This window comes from Peromyscus maniculatus, chromosome 15, assembly GCF_049852395.1.
Source record: "Peromyscus maniculatus bairdii isolate BWxNUB_F1_BW_parent chromosome 15, HU_Pman_BW_mat_3.1, whole genome shotgun sequence".
Taxonomy (NCBI): Eukaryota; Metazoa; Chordata; class Mammalia; order Rodentia; family Cricetidae; genus Peromyscus; species Peromyscus maniculatus.
Genome location: NC_134866.1, coordinates 12312533 through 12336665, shown reverse-complemented (window position 1 = coordinate 12336665; position 24133 = coordinate 12312533). Strand labels below are relative to the sequence as shown.

At 46.1% G+C, this 24133-nt stretch overlaps 1 protein-coding gene and 1 long non-coding RNA gene across 6 annotated transcripts in view; one reads left to right on the top strand and one right to left on the bottom strand.

Annotated features, from left to right (window-relative positions):
- Trio (trio Rho guanine nucleotide exchange factor) overlaps nt 1–24133 on the bottom strand; it is a 317034-nt gene that overhangs the window by 82901 nt on the left and 210000 nt on the right. For all 5 annotated transcript variants that reach the window (XM_076551700.1, XM_076551702.1, XM_076551703.1 and 2 more), the window contains exons 26-33: nt 23762–23831; nt 23151–23240; nt 21159–21251; nt 18734–18845; nt 17158–17348; nt 14898–14999; nt 10779–10921; nt 9996–10095 (exon numbers count right to left, since the gene is read on the bottom strand). In XM_076551700.1, the coding sequence (XP_076407815.1) occupies nt 9996–10095; nt 10779–10921; nt 14898–14999; nt 17158–17348; nt 18734–18845; nt 21159–21251; nt 23151–23240; nt 23762–23831 (901 nt within the window). The remainder of the gene's footprint in view (nt 1–9995; nt 10096–10778; nt 10922–14897; nt 15000–17157; nt 17349–18733; nt 18846–21158; nt 21252–23150; nt 23241–23761; nt 23832–24133) is intronic.
- On the top strand, nt 628–7807 carry LOC143268628 (uncharacterized). Its single transcript, XR_013044674.1, has 2 exons — nt 628–4680; nt 7361–7807. It is a non-coding gene; the product is annotated as an uncharacterized LOC143268628 (long non-coding RNA).

Here is a 24133-nt window from a genome sequence, read left to right as displayed (position 1 = left end):
GAAGCACCAATCCAGACACAATGAGCATCTTTACCAGGTCTCAAGGGAAATTCATGATTGTTTAAGCCCCCTTCAAAATTTTTACAAACTCCTTTGTGGGAAAGCCACGATAAAATTTACATTAGTCCCTGAACAGATAAAAAAACGCCATTAAAATGCCAAATGTAGAGACCCAGCCTGGGAAAGAATTTCCCTCACAGAACCCCACGATATGGAAGTAGTTAACTCCTCAACAAAGAGGAGGAATGCTTCCTTTCCAGTGAAAACAGAGCCAGCCAATGATGCTGGACAATCAAGAGTCTGACTTGCCACACAGCCCAAGCCCGAGCCCTGCCCTCTGCCGGCCTTGGTGGCCCAGCCCTCCTGCCCCCATGACTGCTGGCAGCCAGCCCCGTTAGTGAAACGGTCAGAGCTCCAGGCTTTCCCCAGAGGCCCTTGTTGCTGCTTTGGGAAGGACACACTGCACCCCAGCCTGAGCTGGCCGCTTCCTCTTCCAGAGTCTCATTAACTTGTCAGGCTGCTCAGGCAAGGGTGGTGATGGGGGGGGGGGGGGGGCAAGCCCAGGAAAGGGAGTGAAGCTAGACTATATTTTTGGCACTTGTTTTTTTTTTTTTTTTTTTTAAAGACCCTTCCAGAGTAACCAAAAAGGATTAGAAACATCTGTGTACTTGACAGAGCATAAGAAATAAAAATCAACCCTGTCCTGAGGAAGAATCATAAACCATGTTAAAGATATGCAAAGGCTTTCCAGAACTTAAGAAAACAGAGTGCCAGAATAATATTTCGAAAAGTACTAAAATTATCACCCCCACATTTTCACATCCCTCAGTCAGTTGGCTTTGCCCATCAGAAGAGATAAGAACCTACAATTAAGGTTAGGAATTAAATAAATGTTTCCCTGAAAAGAAGTGTCCTGTAGACTTCTGCTTCAAGCTTTCCAATTAAGAATTTAAATTTTAGTCCAATGAGATAGCTGCTGGTTACCCCACAAGAAAACACCACAGGGCACCATTGGAGAGATCCTGCCGGGCCGGTCACTGTCATGGTTCGTAGACTTTACAACTGGGGAGGACTACTGATAGCTTTTTCCCTTGGCAGTTTGCATAGCCCCTCCCTATACTGTGAGAGCCAGTCCTAGGGGAAGAGGCTTCCAGGTCAGTTCCAGATCAATTCCTCCAAGTCGGTGTCCAAAGTACATGATGTCTTCAGCAATAGGACCTTCCTTAGCTTCAAGTTCTGGGGTATGACAAAGGGCAATGGCAATGTCCTATATTGTTTATTTGAGGGGGTCTCTTGGACCCACAAAAAAGGAGGGTTCTCATGCCTGACACTGGGGTTGTGTTATATGGCCTGTTCTTGGGAAGAGCATTATCATCCCATGTGGTGTGACTCCACATAAACCAAATGCACACACACACACATTTTATACCTGTATTTTTATTTTATGTGTATGAGGGTTTTGCTTTTATGTATTGTCTGTGCACCAGGTGCATGTTGTGGCCACACAGGCCAGAACAGGGCATCGGGTCCCCTTAGGACTGGAATTACATTTGTGAGCCACCATGTGGGTGTCAAGAGTCGAACCCAGGTCTCCTAGAAGAGCAGCCAGTGCTCTTAACTGCTAAGCCACCTCTCCAGCCTCTGATTTATATATTTTTAAGTAACTTATAAAATGATGTTTCCCTGTGGCTTCTTCAAATATCCACAGCATTATTCATCTCTCTTTCCTTCCTTAAACTGAGCTGCAAAACATCTCTTTAAAACAAAACTTGTTAAGTTTTGAGAAAGACATGCTTTTGTTGTTGCAGACATTTGTGATGATTTCTTGACTGATATTCAGACTTAAATTCCTAACTAGGAGTTTAGGTAACTGTGTGAAGTCTGCAGGGCTCTCGCCCGCTCCCGAGACCTGACCTGAGGATGTTGACTATGACAACAGCGCCACCATTCCATCTCATCCACGTGGCCTCATCACGGTCTCTGCTTTGCCAGCCACTTTCTGTGGAGTCTCCACAGCCTTCTCTTCACCTCGCACATTTTACAGACTTCTAGCATGGGGTCCCTGGCAGATTTCCTTAGTTCAGGAATGCCACTTATTCCACGACTCACATTAGCCCTTGTGAAAGTCACTTTGAAAGACAGAAAGGCACATTTTAAAATCCTCTCCAATTTTTCACTACTGTGGTAACCAGAAAGTGTGGAGAAAACAGCTGACTTTCAATGGAACAGAGCCACAGAAGTCACCAAGAATGTTCCACCCTCCTAAAGCCAGTGCTCTCTGAGAGGGTCACCAGGCAAGCCCTGATGACCTAGACCAAGGACATGAGCAACTCAAAGCAGGCATCCTTTCCCTGAACTCTCTCCAGCACAATGGAAAGTAAACATCGTGGTGTTTCCACCCTTCATCTTTTGGGCAAAGCCTTGTGAATTGTTATCTTTTATGTCATGTTGCTGCCTTGTTTCAACCCATGGCTGCGACGCTCATACAGTGAATTTGGTCATGGGCTCCTTTACATCCTCACACCCACCCTGCACACTATATAACAAGGCAGTTACATGTATAAGAACACAGAGTTTTAAAAGGACAATAGCCAACAAACCTGGTCTGAATCACCAAGCTCAGCATTCTGAGCAAGCTGTGCTGAACAGGGCTAGAGAGAAATGGTGTGGGGGATGATGCTGTCCTCTCCCAAGTGATTCTGTTTCCAGAACCCAGGGCCCAATGTGTTGGAGAGCAATTGCAGTGAATATCTGGCCAATTTTGCAGGAGCAATTCAAAAGGAAAGGCGGGGGTGGGGGATGTGAGGGTGTGGTCTAATAAAGACCATTCCTCCTGGAGAACAAAGTGGATCAAGTGTTGTTCCCCCACAGTCCCCTACAGTCAGTCGTTCAGAAACTCGACAAAAGAGTCCCGTGGCTTCATGCAGGCTTCACACAGAGCAGACCAAACAAGGATTGCTTGGTTTCAGGGGATTAACAGAGTCCAGCTCCACCGCAGGCCATGCACACAAAGCAAAGGCAGCCACGGGCAGCCAGAACATACCCGGAGTAAGGAATAAATGCCATCATGCCGCAGGTTCTCACTGCTGCTGGGCTGCTGTATGGAGGCTGGCAGATCCGCCCCCACCTTAACAGTATGAAGGACAGCCTCCCAGGCTCACACTAACTTGGAAGCCAACTTCCTTAAGGCCAAGGTCAAGGAGATGTGTTCCTGAAAGCCCTCTGCTTAGGGTTTAAAAACAGGATCTGCTATGGAAGGTACTCAAGGACACATGTGAAAGACCACAAATGGTTAAAATACTAGATTCTGGGGTGTGGCTTTTTAACCATAGTTTTTTAAAAAGCAAGAAAGTAAATCAATGATACACATCCTCAAGACCAGCAGCCACTGCTCTCCATATCTATCCTTCCTTTGTTCTTTACTTGCATGATCACACAGGGCTTCTCTGCTGTGACTAGAAATTGTGGAAGGCTCCCTTGAGTGAGCTGAGTGTATGGACTGCAATGGAATATTAGTTGTAAAAGGATGCATTTAGAAGCTACAGCTAAAAAAGCAAACTGACTATAAAACAAAACAAACAAACAAACAAACAAACAAACAAACACCATCAGAGGGGAGGCCGCTGTGAGGTGGGCTTCCAGATGCTGCCAACAGGACCTGGTCAAGGCTGCCTTTCCTGTGCGTCTCATGCATCAGGAGATATGGGAGCATGCTGAACAGGCCTGAGAAGCCACAGCAGCATGCAAGTCAAAGCTGTGTGTGTGGTGTGTGTGTGTGTGGTGTGTGGTGTGTGGTGTGTGGTGTGTGGTGGTGGGTGTGGGGGAGGGGAGGATGAGGGCAGAGGAGCCCAGGAAACCTCCCATTGACAATCCTATCTGAAGACATCTGCTGGATTTCCTCTCTTCATCTTTAAGGAGAGGCACCAATCTAATTAACAGATTTGAATCCAAGCAGCTTTTTCACTCAACTGCGTCCCTCTATCGGATGGAAGAGCCTCTAGCCTGAATTTAAGGCTTACTATCATGGTCAATAGTAACTATGGCCATGCCATGTAAAATTTACACGAAAACATACTTTTTGGTCATCTCTTTTCTCTCTAATCCAATGTATGTCACCTCCCTCCTCACTATGTTAGAACACTTGACAAACTGGACATGAGGAGGAAAGGGTTAATCCTGGCTCATACTGGGAGGTGACACAAAGCTGGGGAGGGTGTGACATCACAGTTCAACCTGGCTTGGTCACACTGTGCCCAGTCAGGAGGCAAAGAAATGAGCACTTGTGCTGTGGCTTCCTCTGCTTCTCCTTTAAGTCGGGGATGCCAGGCTACAGGGTGGCACCACCTACACCCAGGGTTGATCCACCCTCCTCAGTTAAAGCTCTCTGGAGCATCTGACGGCTATGTTCAGAACTGTGCCTCCTAGGTGATTCCAAACAGGCTTACCGTGCAGACCAACAGCGCACTAAATTTAATTTAAAAAACAGACAAACCCCTGCCTTTTCTTAGAACTTAGGCTTTCGAGTACAGGAGTTTTTATTTTCTTATTTCATTTTACGAGAGCCTTTAAAAGGTCATCTGAAAAATACATCTGAAAAGTACTACAAAAATGGCAGTCACTTAGGAAGTAGAAGAACCGTCAGGAAGAAGGAAACACATTGCACAAGGAAGCCCACAACAAGTGACCATGAGTATCTGTGAGTGCATGGATGTACTGTGTGAACATTGTATGTTTAGTGTATGTGTGCATTGCCATAACACAGCTAATCCAGAAAGGTGGGAGAATGCTAGCTAGGAAACCATACTGAACAAGAGAGTCTCTCTTCTGCAGTAGCTGTGCCCATTCAATCTGTATTATGCTGCAGGGGGGCCACCGAAATGCATAAGCCAGGCACTCAACTGCAAGACTGACTAAAGCCCCCAAAGAACAGTTCTTGTCTTCATCCACTGTGCCTGGTGTCCAGCCAGGACAGCGAAGCTGACGGACAGTTAACCTGTGCTGGCAGTGATGGAAGCCAACGGTACCACTGGCGGGGGAGCAGGAGGCCCATCCTATTGCAGAGACAGAGAGCACTAATATTCACTCAGGGCCCCTTAAACACTGGGTGTGTTGTAAAGGCAGGATACAGTTCCAAGGCTCACACACTACGAGAGGGGCAGCACTAGCCCCATGAACACTGGGTAGAGAGCAGTCATGGAACATGCCCAAGTTTGGTGAGGAGGAAAAGGCTAAGGATGAGCATGTCCTCATCCTTGAGGGCTTGCACTTGGACGTGCGCCATGCCCTTCAGTATTCCTATGTATACTCTGAGTAGAGGAAGACCCAGTGAGGTCCCAGAGTCCCTCTGAGGATCCTGTGGAAGACTTTGAAGCTCAATGACCCAATTCTATTATGTGTGGAAAATCCAGCCCTGCTCCAGGAAATGCGACATTCTGAGCAGGTTGGGTGGGCATGTGCCTTCTCTGAGCAGGGCTGGGGAGCCCAGACTGCAGGCTGCTGCTGTGCAGACACATACTGAGTACAGTCTTCCTCAGCAACCAGACGCAGCTCCGCTTGTAAGATTGTCAGGGAAGTCGTATTTTAAACTGTTCTGGCTTTAGCTACTTTTCAGACTACCCTGACAATAACTACAGAAGCCCAAAGAAGTTCTTGTACTGTAGGGTCACGTGACAGAAAACCCAGCTTTAAAACTGCACAGAAAGTAATATCCCTGACACGGGGCTTCAACTTCATTAAGAGAACCGTCACTACACACTTTTTAAAGTATATGCATCCACCAGGTGGCGGAGTCGGATGTCTTTATCGCAGCACTTGGGAGGCAGAGCCAGGCGGATCTCTGTGAGTTCAAGGCCAGCCTGATCTACAGAGCGAGAGCCAGGACAGGCACCAAAACTACACAGAGAAACCCTGTCTTGAAAAACCAAAAAAAGAGTGCATCCATAAAAATAAGATACGTGGATTCATAATTCCTGTTATATGCTTCAGTTCCTGCAAAGAACCCATTTCAGGGAAATCATGCACTCCTTATAAAGAACAGCATCCCGAGGGTCTCGGGACCGTCTACAAGCTGGCCTGGATGGGTTCTTCCAGATACCTCATTCTTACTTTGGCCATTTTGTTCGATACCCACACCTCTCTCTGTCTCACAGCACAGATTTTGTTTAAATGCTAAGAATCGCAGACTAATGTGGTGGAGTGAGGAGATAATCCAAGAGGCCTCTTTAGTGCCCTCCAAACACTCAGCTCCACAGTCAGCCCTGCTGTAAAAGAATAAGGCCTGGAAGACACCAGATGATTCAATCCACATTCTGTTTCTGGCTCTGCTGCTTTATCTGGCCTCATCTCCTTGGGGTCCAGGGTTGGATCAGCACCTCCTCCCTAGCTCAGGAGATGGCTCTGCTGCTTCATCTGGCCTCATCTCCTCAGGGTCCAGGGCTGGGTCAGCACCAGGTCAGCATCCCCTCCTTACCTCAGGAGATGCGCCCAGGGCAGTGAGGTAAGATTCTGGAAAGCATTTGGTTGGTTTTGGAACTCAAATTACATTTTCATAAGATCATTTTATCAGCCTAAGTACCATGAATATCAGCAAGAATTGGTGTTAAACTCACATCTGGAACAAAAAAAATGACATATTTGAAAAGTGATGTTCTCTGAATAGGAGATGGGCTTGTGGGACAGGGTTTGTGTCCTGATCAGCCTAATGGAACTGTGCCCTGGAGAGAGGGTGTCTCCAGAGCCCCTCCTCAACTGACTGCTGTCCTAAACCTCTGGTGCCTTGTCTGAGGATTACTAACAGCTCTGGCAGACAACTTCCCCTCAGAATTCTCTAAGAAGCTAAGCACAAAGCATACCCCCACCCCATTTCTGAACTGGAACCAAATTCCATGACAGCAACTAACTCAAAACAGACATGATAAATTGAGTCAAATAGGCAGAATATCTTAAGTTATTTCCTTGCCAGGAGCACTGGTCTGCATCATCAGAGGCTGCTTACATATGCAGTATGTAGGGTGGGGAGAACCTTGAGAGCCATAAGAAGCTGTCGTCCCTAGAGACCAGGAGGTGCTGGGGAAGCAGAGCTTATACCTTCTGCCTCAGGAGATGCAGCTCCTCACCTTCAAAATGTGTTCTTTTGAATCATCTACAGACACTGACATCTGTGACTAGAGAGCCTAAGTGGAATGACTAAAGACAGAGCAGAGAACCCTCAAACACAAGCACGGGTGTGTGTGTGTGTGTGTGTGTGTGTGTGTGTGTGTGTGTGTGTGTGTGTGTGTGTGCAAACACTCCTCCGTTCTTATTGACTAGTGAGTGTGCCCGCTCTGAATGACCTGTCCTGTGTGGTCATTCTAATCCCCAGCACAGGACCCGAAGTGAAGACTACTCAGTTCTAACAGCAGAGGTACAGCTATGAAGGACGCTGGTCTCACCCAGAGGCACTCAAGGAAAAAGTGTCACATTTGTAAGGAAGGACTCGGCGTGCCACCACTTCAGGACGGTGAGGGTTACGGGGTCAAGGACTGGTGCTGTGAATCCCACTAACTTCAACCACTTCCCAAACTGGGCAGGGGCGGCCCTGTGGCGCAACCCTTCCCGGACTGCGGAGCTCTGGAACAAACTTCAGTGATCAAGTGATGGCTTTAGTGACGTCACCACTGGACGAAGAAAATGGAAATTGGTTCACTATCCTCACTGATAAAACAGGTAAAGGGGAGTTCCTGTAAGTTCCAGTGTCCCGGCAGACCCTCAAGGCAAAACAAGCAATTACATTAAACCTACACTTCGGTTATAACTATTCTTCCTCACATATCGAGTAAAAACAGAATCTTCTTTACTCCAAGTTCACATAATCCCTATGATGTTATAGCAGACGTGCCTCAGGGGACCAGGGTTGTGCTGGGGTGGGGCAGTGTGCAAACCTATCACTGAACGAAGAGCCTGTTCTGGGATAGGGAAGGCATTTCTATATTCACAACCCCCCATGTACCTGTTAAGTACCTAAAAACACAACTGATCTTGCTTCCTGGGCCAACCTCCAGAAAAGCCTTTACCAGCCCTCCAGAAGGAAACATTACATTCCTCTCTTTGGCAATTTCATTCCAAAGATTTATTTCTCGTGAACATTAAAGCTGGTATCTACAGGAAATCTAGAGTGGATCCATAAGAGTACATCTTGGAAGAATGTAAACTTGGTGCTTAGGGGCAATTCTCGAAGGGCCAGTAAGGCTGTCTGGATGAAAATGCCTATCCTCGTCATACTTGGCAACTGTTCGGTCTGTCTTTTCTTCTAGGTGACAGTCCCATAAACACTGACAAGCTAACTCCTTCAGTTATCAAAAAGCTAAAAGCAAAATTCTCAAACAATTGGTATTTTCTAATAGATTGTTTCCAAATGCAAACTGTAGTTTTCTAAACAAAATTTCTAAACAAAGTTCTTCATCACCAAATGGCTGCCCATGCCACCCATCTTATTTCCTACTGCTGCCACAGTGGCTAAATGTCTGCTGAGGTGACTGAGATGCCAGCCCTGAACACAACAAAGGACCCGTTTCTGTCCCCTAGTCCTGCCACGTGAGGTACTTAAGTGTTAGGACTTGCCATTCGGTAGATTCAAAATGTAGAATGAAAAAAACCCAATGACTCACACTGGAAAGGCTTTGGAAATGGGTCACTCAGCAGAGAAGTATTTAAAATCTATTTCCTTCTGGCCTGGAAGCTACAATGTGAAGCCTCAAATCCAAGTAAGACATTCCCAACGTCTGTTTACTGCACTACGGGAAACAATCACCCAGCACTGGCCTTCTGAAGTCAGTGGGGCTTGGACAGGGCAGCCTCCGAATACAAGGGGCCTTCGAGAATCCAAGTCTCATGGTCACCACAAGCTTGTACTGGGGAGGGAGGAGCTGTAAATTCTGAGCTGACACAGCTGAAAGGAAAAGGCTTATGTATTTACTGCCTTCTTTTTTAAGAATCCGGTCGAGCATCTTAGAGCTAGAACAGATGCCCATCTCGGTAGGAACAGAACATTCATCAGACACATGTCTACTGGCGCTGACGCAGAACTTTCTTATCTTCTGTCTACCACACGAACCCAGACTCCCAAGCTGTACTGACTGTCAGTTTATTCTGCAGGTCTTTGGATTCCACAAGAAGTATCCTGTGGTGGTTTGAAGGAAAATGGTCCCCGTAGGGAGTGGCACTATTAGATGTGGCCTTGCTGGAGCGGGTATGGCCTTGCGGGAGGAAGGGTGTCAGTCTGAGGGTGGGCTTTCAGGTCTCCTGTGCTCAAGCTACACACCCAGTGTGGCACACAGTTGCTTCCGCTGCCTTACAGATCAAGATGTAGAACTCTCAGCTCTTTCTCTAGCACTGTGTCTGCCTGTAGGTTACCATGACAATAAGGAACTAAACCTCTGAAGTGTAAGCAAGCCCCAATTACAAGCTTTCCTGTGTAAGTGTTGCTGTGGTCCTGGTTTTCCTTCACAGCCATACAAACCCTGAGACATTTGAGGACATTTTTTAAAGAGACACACCTGCATAAATGCCTTAGACAAAAGCCAGATCTCTCCTTCAGTGGTCATGACTGCCAAAGGCCCAGTCTAGTGTTCTAGAACTTTCTGTGTTCTGTGTACCCCAAATCTAAGGGGAAACCTCAGGGACCCATGGAGGATGTTAGCGCTCATGCCTCAGACAAAGCTCTACATTTACAAATGGGGTTCTGGGTAGAATTTTATTTTAAATAATAGATTCGTTGGCTTACGAATAAAATGTAAAGGCTTAAGTAAGGCCAACTGTCTTCGAAGACTCTGACATCAAATCATGTGACTGGCTGAGGGGTGGATAGGAAGAGTGGAAAGATTTCTTCCGAGTCCTCAGCATTGGTCTCACTTTAACCTGCCGTGGAAGCCTGACCCCACTCCTAGACCCCAGCTCTTGTCTTTAAAACTCTGAAGCACCATACCGTGACCAAAAGGGCGGTGCTGGCGGCGGCTCACCTTATCACTGTCCAGTGTGTTCTGAGAGGTCCGGGAGGCGATGGAAATGGTATCAGGCTGGCTGCTGCCATCCCCTTGGCTGTCCAGGTCCTCTCCATCCCTAGGGGAACACAGAAACACTCAGCTCCCAACACTGAGCTGGGAAGGGCCATCTCCCAGCTGAAAGAAACCCACGTTAGACTACAACCTTTCCTACAAACTACAACCCTTCCTGCAACCAGCTCCTGCAGATGCTGGCAAGCCATTCTGCTGGCTTGGTTTCAGAGTTGTGTATTCTGAGCAGGAGTCCTGTGCCTGCATGTACATATGTATACCATATGCATGCCTGGTGCCCACAGAGATCAGAAGGTTGGGAGCCACCATGTGAACACCTGGGAACAGAAACCAGGTCCTCAGCAAGAGCAATAAGTGCTTTAACCCCCTCTGTGGTCTCATGCCATCCTGTGTTGAGTGCACCTTTGGGAGTGTACCTTTGGGCTTGGCAATATGGTTAAGTGCCTAACATATCTTTTCACTGAATTCTCAACATAGTGAGCTCCCTCAACGCAGGTTCATTTCCACTTGAGAAATGAAAAAAACAACTGTTTCCATGCCTTAGGTAGGATGGGGAAAAGAAGAAGGATTTGTACATGGCCTTTTGTTTGCTTCCATCCAGGGGGCCTCTTGTCCTGACAAAGCAGTTCATCTACACCACACGCGCTCCAAGTGTTTAAGAAAAACGGTGGTGACGGACCTTGCTCCCTCCCCGGCAGGGAAGCACTCCCACGAGAGGCACCCACTCACCTCCTCCCCTTCTGCCTCGCTGCTGGTGCGGTTTTGGGGATGTGGATGGGTTCCTTCAGGGCTCCTCTCAGGTGCACAGTCCGCTCCTGTATTACCTCCCGGATGTGCTTTATCCAGTCCTGCTTGTTCTCGATACTGGATGCCTGTGCAGGGCGAAAGCCGTCAGGGGACAGTGTCCTTCCCCAGCCTGATCCCACCACATGCAGCTTTCCTGCTCCCCAACTTTCCAAAGACCTTCTCACGGAAGAGCAAACACAACTCAGTTTAATTTACTATCAAGCAAATGACTCTAATTTTACATAGTTTCATTAAAATCATTTTTTCTTTTATAAATGAATGCGATTACAGATCTCACTGTTCTAGTAATCCATCATCATTCTTCAGTTCCAAGACATGTTCGAGGCCCTGGGGGACTATAAAAACAGATCCACTTCTAATCTGAAACCTCAACGAGGCCACTGAAACATAAGGTTTGTTCTGGTCAGTGTCCAGGAACCATCAGCAGGGATGTGACGGAGCCCCCTGGTCCTGCTGCTTGTCCCTGGACTGCGGGGGTGACTTGCACTGGCCTCTTCCACAGCTAGCTGAGGCACCCCAGAATATATAACCTACTCACCCCACTGGACCTCTGCAAAGGAGCTGTGCAGGGGTGGGCACACTGGCAATGTGCCCAAGGCCACAGAGTCACGCATGGCCAGTCACTTGTGGGCCTACCACAGCCCCTAACGATTTCACAAAGGTATTTTCTGGAAATGGCGTAGACAGAAGAGTGCTCAAACAGCAGCAGCCCTATGAATGCACGGAGCAGCCCTCTGTTGGCATTATAACAGGTTCCTAATTTCTGTCTGAAAAACATTCACCTCCTCTGACATAAACATAACTGTCCCGAGTGATCACAGCACCTGCCAGTGCGGCACAGATAAGATCCTGAGGGAAGGCAGTGCTGGACTTCCCACCCAGAAGCTTGCTTTTGGAAACACAAAAATAAAGTCCACACTGAGGAGAAACTGAACATGGCCACTCTCTTTCTACATAAACCGTGTTTACTGTCCTTCAGTCACTTAGAGTGCTAAAGAAATAAAAACTGGAGGGGGACTTTGAAAACTCCAGATCTGTTGGAATGGACATGGCTGACACGAACGTGTGGAGACTGAACAAAACAGGACTGGAGAAGAACATTCAGTACAGTTTGGAGACAAGTGAGGAAAGCTGTAACTGTGTTTCAGAAATAAAGAAAACACCCCTGAAAATGGATTATTACATCAAGGGAGAGTAACTAAAATTTACAGAAATAGTGTCAAACAAGTGGGACCTTTCAGTTAAGAAAAGGGGTAACTCACATCATACTTAGCAAACCTCAAACTGTGTAAGGACCTAGGGGTACCGATTTCTCTCTTGACTATGCAAATGAAGGCAGTCGTTCTGCGTTAGAACCACTAGGTCTAACACGTGATAACCTCCATGGCCATCACCATTAAGTACCTTATGGACTTGCGTCTATAACCTCAGCATTTACACTATCGCCAAGACCCTTACTGTAATTGACACCTCTGTCTCCATCTTTATTGTCACTGCATCATCATCGTCATCTCCATCCTCACCAACTCACCATTGACACCATCATCTTTACTATCAACATCATCGTCATCTACGTCCTCAACACTTCACCATCCACATCATCATCTTTACTATCAACATCATCGTCATCTACGTCCTCACCACTTCACCATCTACACCATCATCTTTACTATCAATGGCATCATCACCGAGATCAACACCACCACTTCCATCTCCATCCTCACTGCGATACCACTTCTAATCCGAAATCAAAGCACATGCCACTTCTGTTTGGCCCTCCTAGGAAGGCAAAAGGTATTATCCAAACTTCTCTAAAAATCTTTGAAAATTTTAGCCTGGAATATATTTTAACAAGTTTAAACTACAGAAAAAATAGAGTTATCTAAAATTTATTTGTTGGTGCACTTTATATTTTATGGGGCTTTATGTCAGCACTAACTAAAAACAGTCCACCGAGCGGGTCACATACAGCCACTGACAACAACCCACTGTGAACATGTAAATAAAGGTCTTAGAAATACAATGGTTTCCACAGTGGTCAATAGAATAAGCTGAGGAGGAGTGGATAAACAACTCGGCTTCTAGAAATACCAGATCCAGATTTTAAAACATGCAAGAGATGTAGTAACTTAAGAGCCAGATATACGCCAGTGTCTCACACTCTGGCTCCTCTCAACAGCCTCAAAATTGTGAGCTACATTCCCCAAAGCATCCCAAAATCACTTATGGCATTTCCAGACAGATCAAGATGGTAATTACATCTGTATTTTCTAAAATATAGATGGGGTTAGCACATGAGATAGCTTTAGAGTTCTTTGCAACTCCTAGGAAAAGTCAGTATACTCAAAACAGAGTTTAAGCCAAAGCTGGTTGTGTTGTGTGAGTATGTGTATGTATGTGTGTGTGTGTGTGTGTGTGTGTGTGTGTGTGTGTGTGTGTGTGTGTGAGGCTGACATTGGGTATCTTTACTCAAGTCTCTTCCTTACTTTCTGAGTCAGGGTCGCTCACTGAATCTGGCACTCGTGAATTTGCCCAGAGTAGTTGGTCATCAACCCCAGTAGGTGGTCTCGGTCTCCCCAGCACTGGTATTATAGGTACATGCCACAGAGACCAGCATTTTATGTGGGTGCTGGGGATCTGAATTTGGCTCTTATGATTATGTGGCAAGCAGTTTATGGACTGAGCCATCTTCCCATCCCCTTAAATTGAAATTTTAAAGATATTTTGATCCCCCTAAAACTATATACCCCACACTCCTGCCTTCTTGTTTTTGAGATTAAACAACAGTATCTGCTGCAAGCCATATTTTTTCCCATCATTCTTTGGGCACAATTTGCCCTCTACTAAAGGAATATTTAGATAACCTGAGCAGTAACACAGCCAGGATCCCTAACTTCAGGCCTTTCTGTAGTTATTGTCATTAGCAGCATCCGGCCGGGACCATCCCCGGAGGGACGAAAGTATCTTATCAGAGATACCTCTGTACTCTCTAAGAACAGACTTAAGCATCCAGACTACCTGTTTGAGAAGGCCTGGTGGACGTGCTAATTAAGCTTAACTTTCTCCTTTCCAAAGTCTTATCTTTAGTTTTAGATCCATCCTTAACAATTTACTCAGAACTAAAGGGTTCCTACTTAGAGGTACATCGAGCTGTGATGGAAGTTGCCTAGCGACAGAGCACACTCGCCAGAAACAACAGGAGCAGAGATAGCTTGGAGAGATAAGGGTCAAGGGGTAAAAGGGCAGTTTTATTTTCAGAGAGGGGCCTGACGGAGAAGAAAAAAGAGAATGGAAGAACTAGATGGGTAAGAACTAGATGAGAAGAACCTAGATGAGGCAGAATTAAGATAGGACAGCAGATAAAGGTAGAGAGAAATCAGGCAAGAAAGGAGCTAGGCATGAGAGCAGAATAGTAGCTGTGTAGAGAGAACTGACTGAGAAGAATAAAGTGTATGGACTAAAGAGTACTGTGTATGTAGATTCATTTCCCATTGTCAAAGATTAAATTATCAGCTGGCTGTAGATTCTTCCCGGACCCTGGGAGAGGACTATCGAGGGGCTGGACCCCATAGTCCCCATTAAGTATCAAACTAAAAAAGATAGAAGGCCAATGATGTGCAGACTCTTGGCACATGTGACCTCAACTTCCGGTCCAGGGTCACACAGGTACACAGGTCCTCCCTCCCTTTGCAGAGGTCAAGGTCAAGCCCGTGTGAGAGCTGTTGTCTTGTATCTCATCCTCCTACACGTCACCTTCCCACATCTCTTCACAATCACCTGACTGTGCATGGGATGGAGGGACAGGAGGCTTGACGGGATCTCCTTCCCTTGCTCTCCTAGATCAAATGGTTAGCGTCATCACCAGCATACCAACCCGTACTGGGGTGTGTGTGTGTGTGTGTGTGTGTGTGTGTGTGTGTGTGTGTGTGTGTGTATTTGGGTTTCACCAATCCTATCAGAGTGCAAAAAAGTCACATAAAATGACACGGAATCTGTACATTTCCACAAGAAAACAGCACACATAGCTCTAAGTTAACATACCTTGAGGACAATTTTATTGTCTGAAGTCGGTGTCCTCCCCACCCACAGTGCAAATTTGCAAGGGTCTCCTTCAACGTGCTCCGTGACACCCAACTCTGAGGTCTGGAGAGAAAGATATCAGATCATCAGATAAGAGCACAATCCGGGTAAGATGAGAACACAGAAAACCAACAGCCTTCGGTTGCTCATGGCCACGACAACCCCTTAGTTCAGTGGTTCTCAACTTGTGGGTTGTGAACCCCCACCCCTTGGGGGTCGAATGTCCCTTTCACAGAGGTCACCAAAGATCACTGGAAAACATATACTTATATTATGATTTATAACAGTAGCAAAAATACAGTTATGAAGTAGCCCCGAAAATCATTTTATGGTTGGAGTCCCCACAGCATGTGGAACTGTACTAAAGGGCCATAGCGTCAGGAAGGCTGAGAACCACTGCCTTAGTTGGCAGGAGGAAAGCTGCCTGTTTGTGCCTCTGACTGCCTTTGAGCTTCTGGAGACTGCAATGGAGCTTAACAAGCTTAATCAGCAGAACGTGCTGAAGAAACAGGCATGAAACAAGCTTAGAAACAAGCAAGGCCTTTTCCTAGCTCAAAGGGTCTCCCATGATCCCTACGACCAGTGTCACAGCTTGACGGGCGGCAAAAAGGGCTACAATTTCCAGATTTCATCTGCAAAGTTAACTTTTAGTATTTTATCATGTACTGTAACACCAGGAGACAATCTCCTGTCTGGGGACACATGCAGAACACAGCATCCTCCCCCACGATCGAATCCACCCAATCTCTCCCTCCAGCAAGGGAAGTGACTCATAGGCTGGCGCTCCAGAGGCGGCCTCTGCAGGAATCTTAATTTTTAAAATATAAATTAGGCTAAGATGCATCAATTTCTAAAACACACAAGTTTGCCTCCAAGGGCAGATTCAAGCCAGCAGTAAAATTACTATCCAGCAAGAATGCACTTTTTAATTTCCAGCTGGAGTGTGACCTAACTGATGTAAGGCCACAGTGAGATCCAAATGATAATCAGGGTACCAGCCAAAGACAGTGGAATGAAACCCATTAGTAGGAATTTGCAGATTCCAAATTATTATTAAGAACATTTCCACACTTGGAGTCCTGTTCTTCCGGGAATATGCCGGATCTACAGATAGCACCAAAATTTGTAACGTCAGGTCGTTCAAATGTTCGATGACTGTAAACATTTGAAAGAGCTCTGACATGAAGACAACTGGATGGCACTCTGGTTCCTTTCTAGATGGTAAGTTCACCTTTACTTCACCTCATTCCCTGTCTAGCAATTCTGTGCAGGCAGCCCTCTGAGCAGTGACCTTGAGAAAGCTCAAAGTGCAGGGAACCAGAGTCTGTCCTGGCTTGAGCCTTCCAGGGAGCAGGCATTCAGTTGTACACAGCCATTGGGTGGCTAGTATGGAATGGTAACACAATGGTTCCATGCTCCCTTCCCCAGAAACACACTGACATTGGGTAAGAACCAAAATGTATTATGGGAACTCTATAGGTGTCTGCATGGGTAGGGCTGGGGAATCTTTTTTTTTTTTTTTTTTTTTGGTTTTTCAAGACAGGGTTTCTCTGTGTAGCTTTGCGCCTTTTCCTGGAACTCACTTGGTAGCCCAGGTTGGCCTCGAACTCACAGAGATCCGCCGGGCTCTGCCTCCCGAGTGCTGGGATTAAAGGCGTGTGCCACCACCGCCCGGCTAAGGGCTGGGGAATCTTTCAAACATTATTTTTGATCACATATTTTTTTCTCTAATAATGATACTTTGCCATTATAAAAATTTCAAATTTATTCACACATTTACTCTTCATAAATTAATTTCTATTGGAAAAGGAAATCAATCTTCATTATTATGAATTTGTAGTGAGCCCACCCAGCAAGGCTGCCTGCATACATTTTGATGTTCATGGATTTAAAAAAATAATTAAAATGATATGAATGCTTGCTTAGGGCACCCAGACAACACAAGACTTCATCTACTCCTCCAGTGTTTCTTCATCCTGCAGTGGAAGCTGTGGGCCTCAGGAAGAGAACGCTCAAGGCCACAGAATACCAGTGCGCCCTCTAGTGGACTCAGGATGCAGAGACCATAAGTGGAGAAGATAAAAACTTCACAATTCCGATTCACATTTTAGAGTAGCTTGGGAGGCAGCTAAAGGCAACAAACAAATAGGAATTCTCTCTCCCCACAAGAAGGACGCGGTCGCCCTACTTGGAGACGCGAACTCCGGATGCCTATACTTACAAACAACTTGCTTTTGTAGAGGTACTTGCTCCTCCCACTGGAGTCTTTCACTTCTTTACTAAACACTAAGGACATTTCAAAAAGGAAGAGATGCCGTTCTCGACCCTTTCGAATTAAGGTTTTCGGGTCCCACACTTGGAAGGATTCCTGCAGGATGAGCTCTCCCTGAGACTCAATGTTTTCATCAAAACCTACAACATGAAACAAAAGCAGGCAGATCAGTTCACAGGGAAAGATGCATGACTCAGAAGGGAGCATCTCTATTTCATCTGAAAAACGCCTTCACTTAGTTTTCAGTCTTGCTCCCTGACTCCAGGGCAAAGGACAATTCTTCCTAAAATACTGCTTTGTCTGTATGATCCCAAGTTCAGAAACCTTCAGGGGATCCTCACAGCTGTATTCTTTACTTTCCACTCCTTTCTGTTGGCTTACATCACCTGAGAGCTGGTCTAACTCCCAGCTCCTTGCCCCTCACTCACAGACTCATTACTGCCACATTCCAGCCTGATTCTTTCCTCTTCACCCCGAATGCCCCTCTGAGACCCTCTGCTCAGGTCCTAATCTGGTGGAGACAAAGTCACTAACTCATCTTCCGTGAGTCTGGAATATGCTGCACACGAATCAGCCTGGACCTGGCCACACGGCAGCCTCCCCGGCTACTCTTCAGTCACAAATGTGGCCACGAGGACTTAGCAAAGCAGCCCCTGGGACAGAAGCTGTTCACTACCTCCATTTCTGTTTTTTCTTTAGAGCAGACTCCCACTCAGGAGAGTTCTTCACTCGCCAGTCCCTTCACAGTTAGGAAGAGCTAAGCATCCCAACTCTGGGCAAGTGAGAAAAAAAATGTATACTGCTGGTAGGGGTTCCCTATCCACATGCTTCTCTACTTCCTGTGAGGTGGAATGTTTATGTGGTCCTGCAGCTTACTGGGGCAATTACAGAATACACAGGATGGAGAGAAACGGGCCAGAACACAATTTTTCCCTTTGATGACATCATGAAGAACAGCTTTTCCATCATATATTTTATATTAGAGGGAGAAATATCAGTGTTGCTTGATCAGTGAGTTTCTACTACAAGGTGGCACTTGTGTTCTAATTAATAAATTTCTTGAGGCTACCAATGTAATGGCGTAAACTAGCACAAGCATTTGGGATGCTAACCTTTGCAATGCTAACCTTGACAACGCAGCTTTATTAAACAGAAGCATCCATGCAAATTGGAATTGCTATGATACCTGTTGGACACACTTGTCTAATTTCTGTTCACCACGTTACACACTAAATCCAATCACTTCACCAGACATCTGCTTTGTATAAACATCTAGCAGCAGATATGGAAACAGGGAAGTAACAAGATCTTCTATAACCTTGGGTCTCAATGTCTCTGCTCATCATTTACACCGTCATTAGCAGGAAAGCCAGGGAGCACTAGATAAGAGGTGGGTGATACAAAGCACTACTCGAGTGCAGAATGGTACGGCTGTTACCACATCAAGAATGAAGACGATTCATTTACACACAGCATCAGTGGAGATGATGCAGTCGTACGTTAGGGATGTGGTGCATCCTGTTACCTTCCAGCATGCTGAGGTGCATGGCATCATTGGCTCGCTTTGGCACACTGAGCATCACCTCCAGGCCGTCTTTAATCTCCCCCTTTCCTTCTTCACAGCATGTGAGCAGCTCCTGAGGAAGATCAACACCGTGAACTAGCAAAGGACTGCAAAAATGCTCTGCCAGCAACATTTAGCAGATATCAGAAATCCGTGAAAACTCAGAGAGCTCAAGAAATAAACAAACTGGCCACCTGGGAGTTTTTCTTATAAAAAAGTGAATTACTCAGCAGGCAACAGGCTTTGTTCTACTTGAATGTGGACAATGGAGGAAGACCGATCTAGTCACCGTGAGTCAGGACAAACCTGGTGACGTGGTCAACCACCACATCTTCAAAATGAGAAAATCACATGTTACCGGTTTGTAAGGACTAAGCAGTGCCGGGGACAGCTGAGAGCCATGCTGACGTCCAGCTGCCCTGCGGACCGCACAACCCCACGATGTCAACGTCTAGCTGGCCCCTGCATCAGAACAGCAGCACCCCACGGACTTCCTTTCCTCCGAGCAGGATGCTAGGGAGGCTCCAGCGGACAAGCCACACCTCTTGGAGGGATCTATGTGTGTAATTCTGCTTCCTGACTATCTGGAAGACCATCTGTCACCATGTGAGCAGGACAGTGGGACAAGCAAACTTAGATCCTTGTGGGGTGTCAGGATGATCACTGGTCACAGTGACAACAATCTTGTGCATGCTACGCACAAGACGGACACAGCAGTGTGGTCAGCAGTAAGCTTGGAGGGGCTAGAGCAGTGGTTCTCAATCTCTTGGTCGACACCCCTTTAGTAAACCTCCCATCTCCCAAAATATTTACCTTACGATTCATAACAGTAGCAGAATTACAGTTAAGAAGTAGCAATGAAATAACTTTATGGTTGGGGGTCACCACAATATGGGGAGCTGTATTAAAAGGTTGCAGCATTAGGAAGGTTGAGAACCACTGAGCTGGTGGAACTGCCAGCTGCCTTCATTTGTGGTCAGATATTTATGCTTCTGAGGCGCTGGACAGAAACTGCCTTAGAGCACAGTGGGCCTCATCTCCTGCCTGTGCAGACAGCCTTCCCCTCCTGGGAGGTCGGATGGAGTTTACTACTGTTCCCCAGCAGAACTTGTTGGGAAAACGAGGAAAGACTTAGAAATAGCACAATCTTAGTGGAAGCCCAAGCTAAGAACAAGAGATAAACTTACAGGCAAAGCACTTTTAGAGACTTAGGATGCAAAGGGGAAATTACCCGGATGTAAACAAAGTCAACTTAGCCTTCTGGCGTACTTCATGCTCACAGCAGCTACAGACTTCTGTAGTGATGGTCATCAAGTCACTTAGTAAGATTTCAAGTACAGAAGTACATAGGAGAGGGGATGGGGTGTGGCTTGGTGGCAGAGCACTCAACTCTCACGTGTGAGGTCCTGGGTTTGGTCCCTGGCACTGTATCGTGTGTTGGGGGCTGGAGATTGAGGGTTGAGGGTCTGGTGTACAGAGGAGTTTTTCCAATAGAAATGTCCCATAATAGTATTACTTGTATTAAAAACACAGCCACTTTTTACGGTTTCTAGGTTTTTTGACTGAGAGAACTTGAGGCGTCCTTAGCTTCAGTCTCCCCTGTGGCACCCAGAACAGCAGCTGACATAGTTGGGATTAGTGGACAGTCAACATGCTAAAGTTTCATACACTCCACCAGCAAAGGAAACATAATACTTTTGCCAGACAAAAGTTGTAGAAGAACTTTCAATGCAGCAAGAAAACATGCATTAATGACATAATGCATCTGTGATGCTTGTTCAACTTTTTATTATTGAAACTAATCATAATTAAAACTTCGTAAGGGCGATTTGGGGTATACTTATTTATAACAAAAAGCCGAGACCAGTCTGACAGAGCCTTTGGGATCGGCATGAGCATGTTCTGTAAAACGTGTGACGAACACCTAACAGTTAGAGCAAGCAGCAAGAGGGCGGGGTGCTGTGGCCTCGAAGGAAAACACGGCATCAGGCAGATCTGGGCTCAAAGCTGGCAGATATCAGGAACGGTTCTGGGCATTTTCCTGACCCTGGGCAGCTAGTCTCCACACCTGCAGGTCAGCACTGCTGCGGGTTAAACATCTACAGGATGCGGAGTGCGGTGCCTGGCCTACAGTCAACACTGGAGTCTAAGGACCGAGAGCTGACAACTCATTTCTCAGTCAAAGGCCATTGCATGTAACAGGCAGGTGCCAACCATACCTCGGGGTGCAACGAGGGAATATGATCTTATGTAACTGCTTCAGTAAGAAACTAGTTAGGTCAAGAAATGCCAGTAAAGAAAACCACACACACATACACAGAGAACAGACGTCAAGACACTGACGTGTAACTTAGGAGACTGTAAACTGAGGAGGCTTCATACGTACTTTTAAAAGGAGCTGATACTTTGTTATTCGCTGAACAGGTTTAATCAGGTAGGAAGAGATGGAGTTGGCTAGCCCGTGCCGCTGCTGGATCTCCTATGTTTAAATAAAGTGAGAGAGGGAAAGCTTCATCATAGGGTCATACCATTAAACATGGCTGTAATACCACACCAGTGACAAGAGCTTGATCCACATCCATGACAAGTGTCTGATCTTGCTGACATGATAAACTCCTTTTGCTTAAAGGGCTGTCAAAATACCAGCACAGACTTCTCCAGGTCTACAGCTTTCCTCTGCATGGCAGGATGGCAGACCACCGAGCAGGAAGGGGACGCAGAGTACTGATGGCCAGGATGTCTACATGGACCTTTCTACTGTGCATCTTGTAACCAAGGTGCTTACAAATCTGAGGCTACTGTGCTGGCTTCTTCCCAGGAAGGCAGGAATGCTGTTCAGCACTCCACACGCTCATCAGTTAACTGGTAAAGCATATGATGGGTATTCTGCAAAGCTTGTTGATGGGGAAAAGAATAACTGAAGGGCGTAAGATGCCCAGAGAATGGAGGACTATAACCAAAACCTCTTTCAAAGTCAAAAGTAAGCCTGCAATGGACACCAAAGGTGTGTATCTGTCAGGCCGGTATAACTGCCTTTATTTTTTAATGCTTAAGCACACAGGGGGTTCAAAAGTTATACTTTATCTATTTGGGGGCAAACACATGCCACGGCACCTGTGCGGAGGCCAGAGAACAACTCGTGGGATTGGTTTTCTCCCTCCACCATGTGGCCAGGTGGCAAGTGCCTTTACTTGTGAGCCATCTTGTTAGCCCAACAGTGTTTGTTTGTTCTGTTTTAAAGTTTTGGCTATGCACACGCTCCTGCTGCTTAGGTTTTTTATATTGTGGTCTGCATGGAGCTCTGGTACTGAGTGCCATCTAATCATGAAGCTGCAGGGGCATGTGGAATACTACAAAGGAAAGACAGCGTTAGGCTGGGCACTTAGTCCCCCACCAGCACACAGCTCTAACTTAAGGGCATCCACAGCAGGCCCCGTCAAAATAGAAAAGGTAAGGTTCAGACTTTCCTGTGAGAGATTCCCTCGCTACTCCCTGGCCTTGCGCACCAAGGGTGCTCAGCACTCAGCAGTATCTTCTGCCGGGCACCATCCGCCGCCACATATCTGACTAGTTCTGAAACACCAAATACATTTGGCAATATTGTGTCCCTCCCCTTTTACACAAACAACTTGCATGCAGGATTTTTGAAAAGGAGAGAACCCATACTAAGTCTACTCAAGCATACAGCTGACGGGCATTTTTGACCTGGTAGTCAGATCGCTAGGACTCTACTGGTAGGTCACTTTGGGAACTGCACGAGATTAGTAAGTTTCTATCTTTTATGGCTAATCTTGTATATAAGGCTAATGACTACATGTAAGGAATAGTTACAAGTGTATCTATATTAAAGACTTAAGTGTCTTATACGTATATGACTTCTAATGCTTATAGCAGAGGCATTTGAGGAAGAAGCACATATAAGAACATCCTAAAATAGGGGTTGGTGAGATGGCTCAGTGGGTAAAGGCACCTGCTACAGGGCCTGATGATCCAAACACATGTAAGCTCATGCACGCGCGCATACACACACATGTATACACACATACACACATGTATACACATGCACATGTACACATACACACATATACACACATGTACACACATACACACATGTATACACACATGTACACATACACACATGTATACATACACAGTACACATACACACATGTACACACATACAAACACACACACACACACACACACACACACACACACACACACACACACACACAGTAATAAAACCCAAAATACTCTACTATAAATAGGAGAGAAGGAAATAAAATATTATCCTGGCAGTGTGGTAAAGTGTGAGTGTGGCTGCATGTTCTCTGTACTAAATTCAGTCTGGACGCTCTCGTTAGGGCTCTGTCACTTACGTCAAAATACGACCCTGCATGCTCTAGTATCAGCTGGGTGGAATCAGGCTTGTTTTTGCAGTATGTGACATACATCTGGAACTTGTCTGCCTATAGCAAAAAAATAAAAAATAAAAAAATAAATAAAAATAAAATAAAAAAAAGAGAGAAACAAGAACATTTTATTTAGATACCTTTTCTCAACCACAAGTCACCATCTAAAAACCTTTGACGTGGGAAGTAAGTTCTCTAGAATAAGGAAACATGAACTTCAATAAGAGAAACTGTGTCTTAAGAGGAAAGCTACGGCACCAAGAGGAATGGCCTGGGGAAGAGCCTCTTCCTTGAGCGGGACTGGGACCTCATCCAGGACAAACCCAGCCTCAGGCAGAGGCTCAGCTTGCTGAATGTTCTAGAAAGCCATCAGTACAATCCATAAGAATGCATCCCAGTGGGCCCCGAGGGAGTGTCACTCTTTGTGGTAAGGTGTGTTTTTCCAGGTGCAGAGGAATCAGAAGAGAGCAACCCGAAGAAACGTGCGGCGTCTCCCTGCTTCCTTCCGCCATGTGAGAAAGAACAGGGAGCTTGGGGGGGGGGGGGGTTGGGGACGTGGAGGGGGCGGTGCTCATTACCCAGGTGACAAAGCAGTGTCCCACATCCTCTGGCAGCTGCTCGTACTTTTCCAGCTCCTTTAGGAAGATGCTGCAGAGGAGAAAAAGATTATTGTTACAAAGGTGCTGAGAACATTTTACTAGTAAGATATGCCAGAAATGGAAACCGTCTCTGTCCGCTACATTTTAAGGTGTAACAAAATCTGGAGCTCTTGACTAGGCTAAGTTACTGTCACTTTAAGGCAGTCAGTTTGGTCTTCAAATCCCTTCTAACAGAAACTTCAAACTAGCCGCCTCCTCTGGGAAGATACCAGTGTGGGGTAGCTGGAAGGAAAATACTCATGATCTCACTTATAAGCAGAACACAGGAATCTAGAGTAGACCGTGGTTACT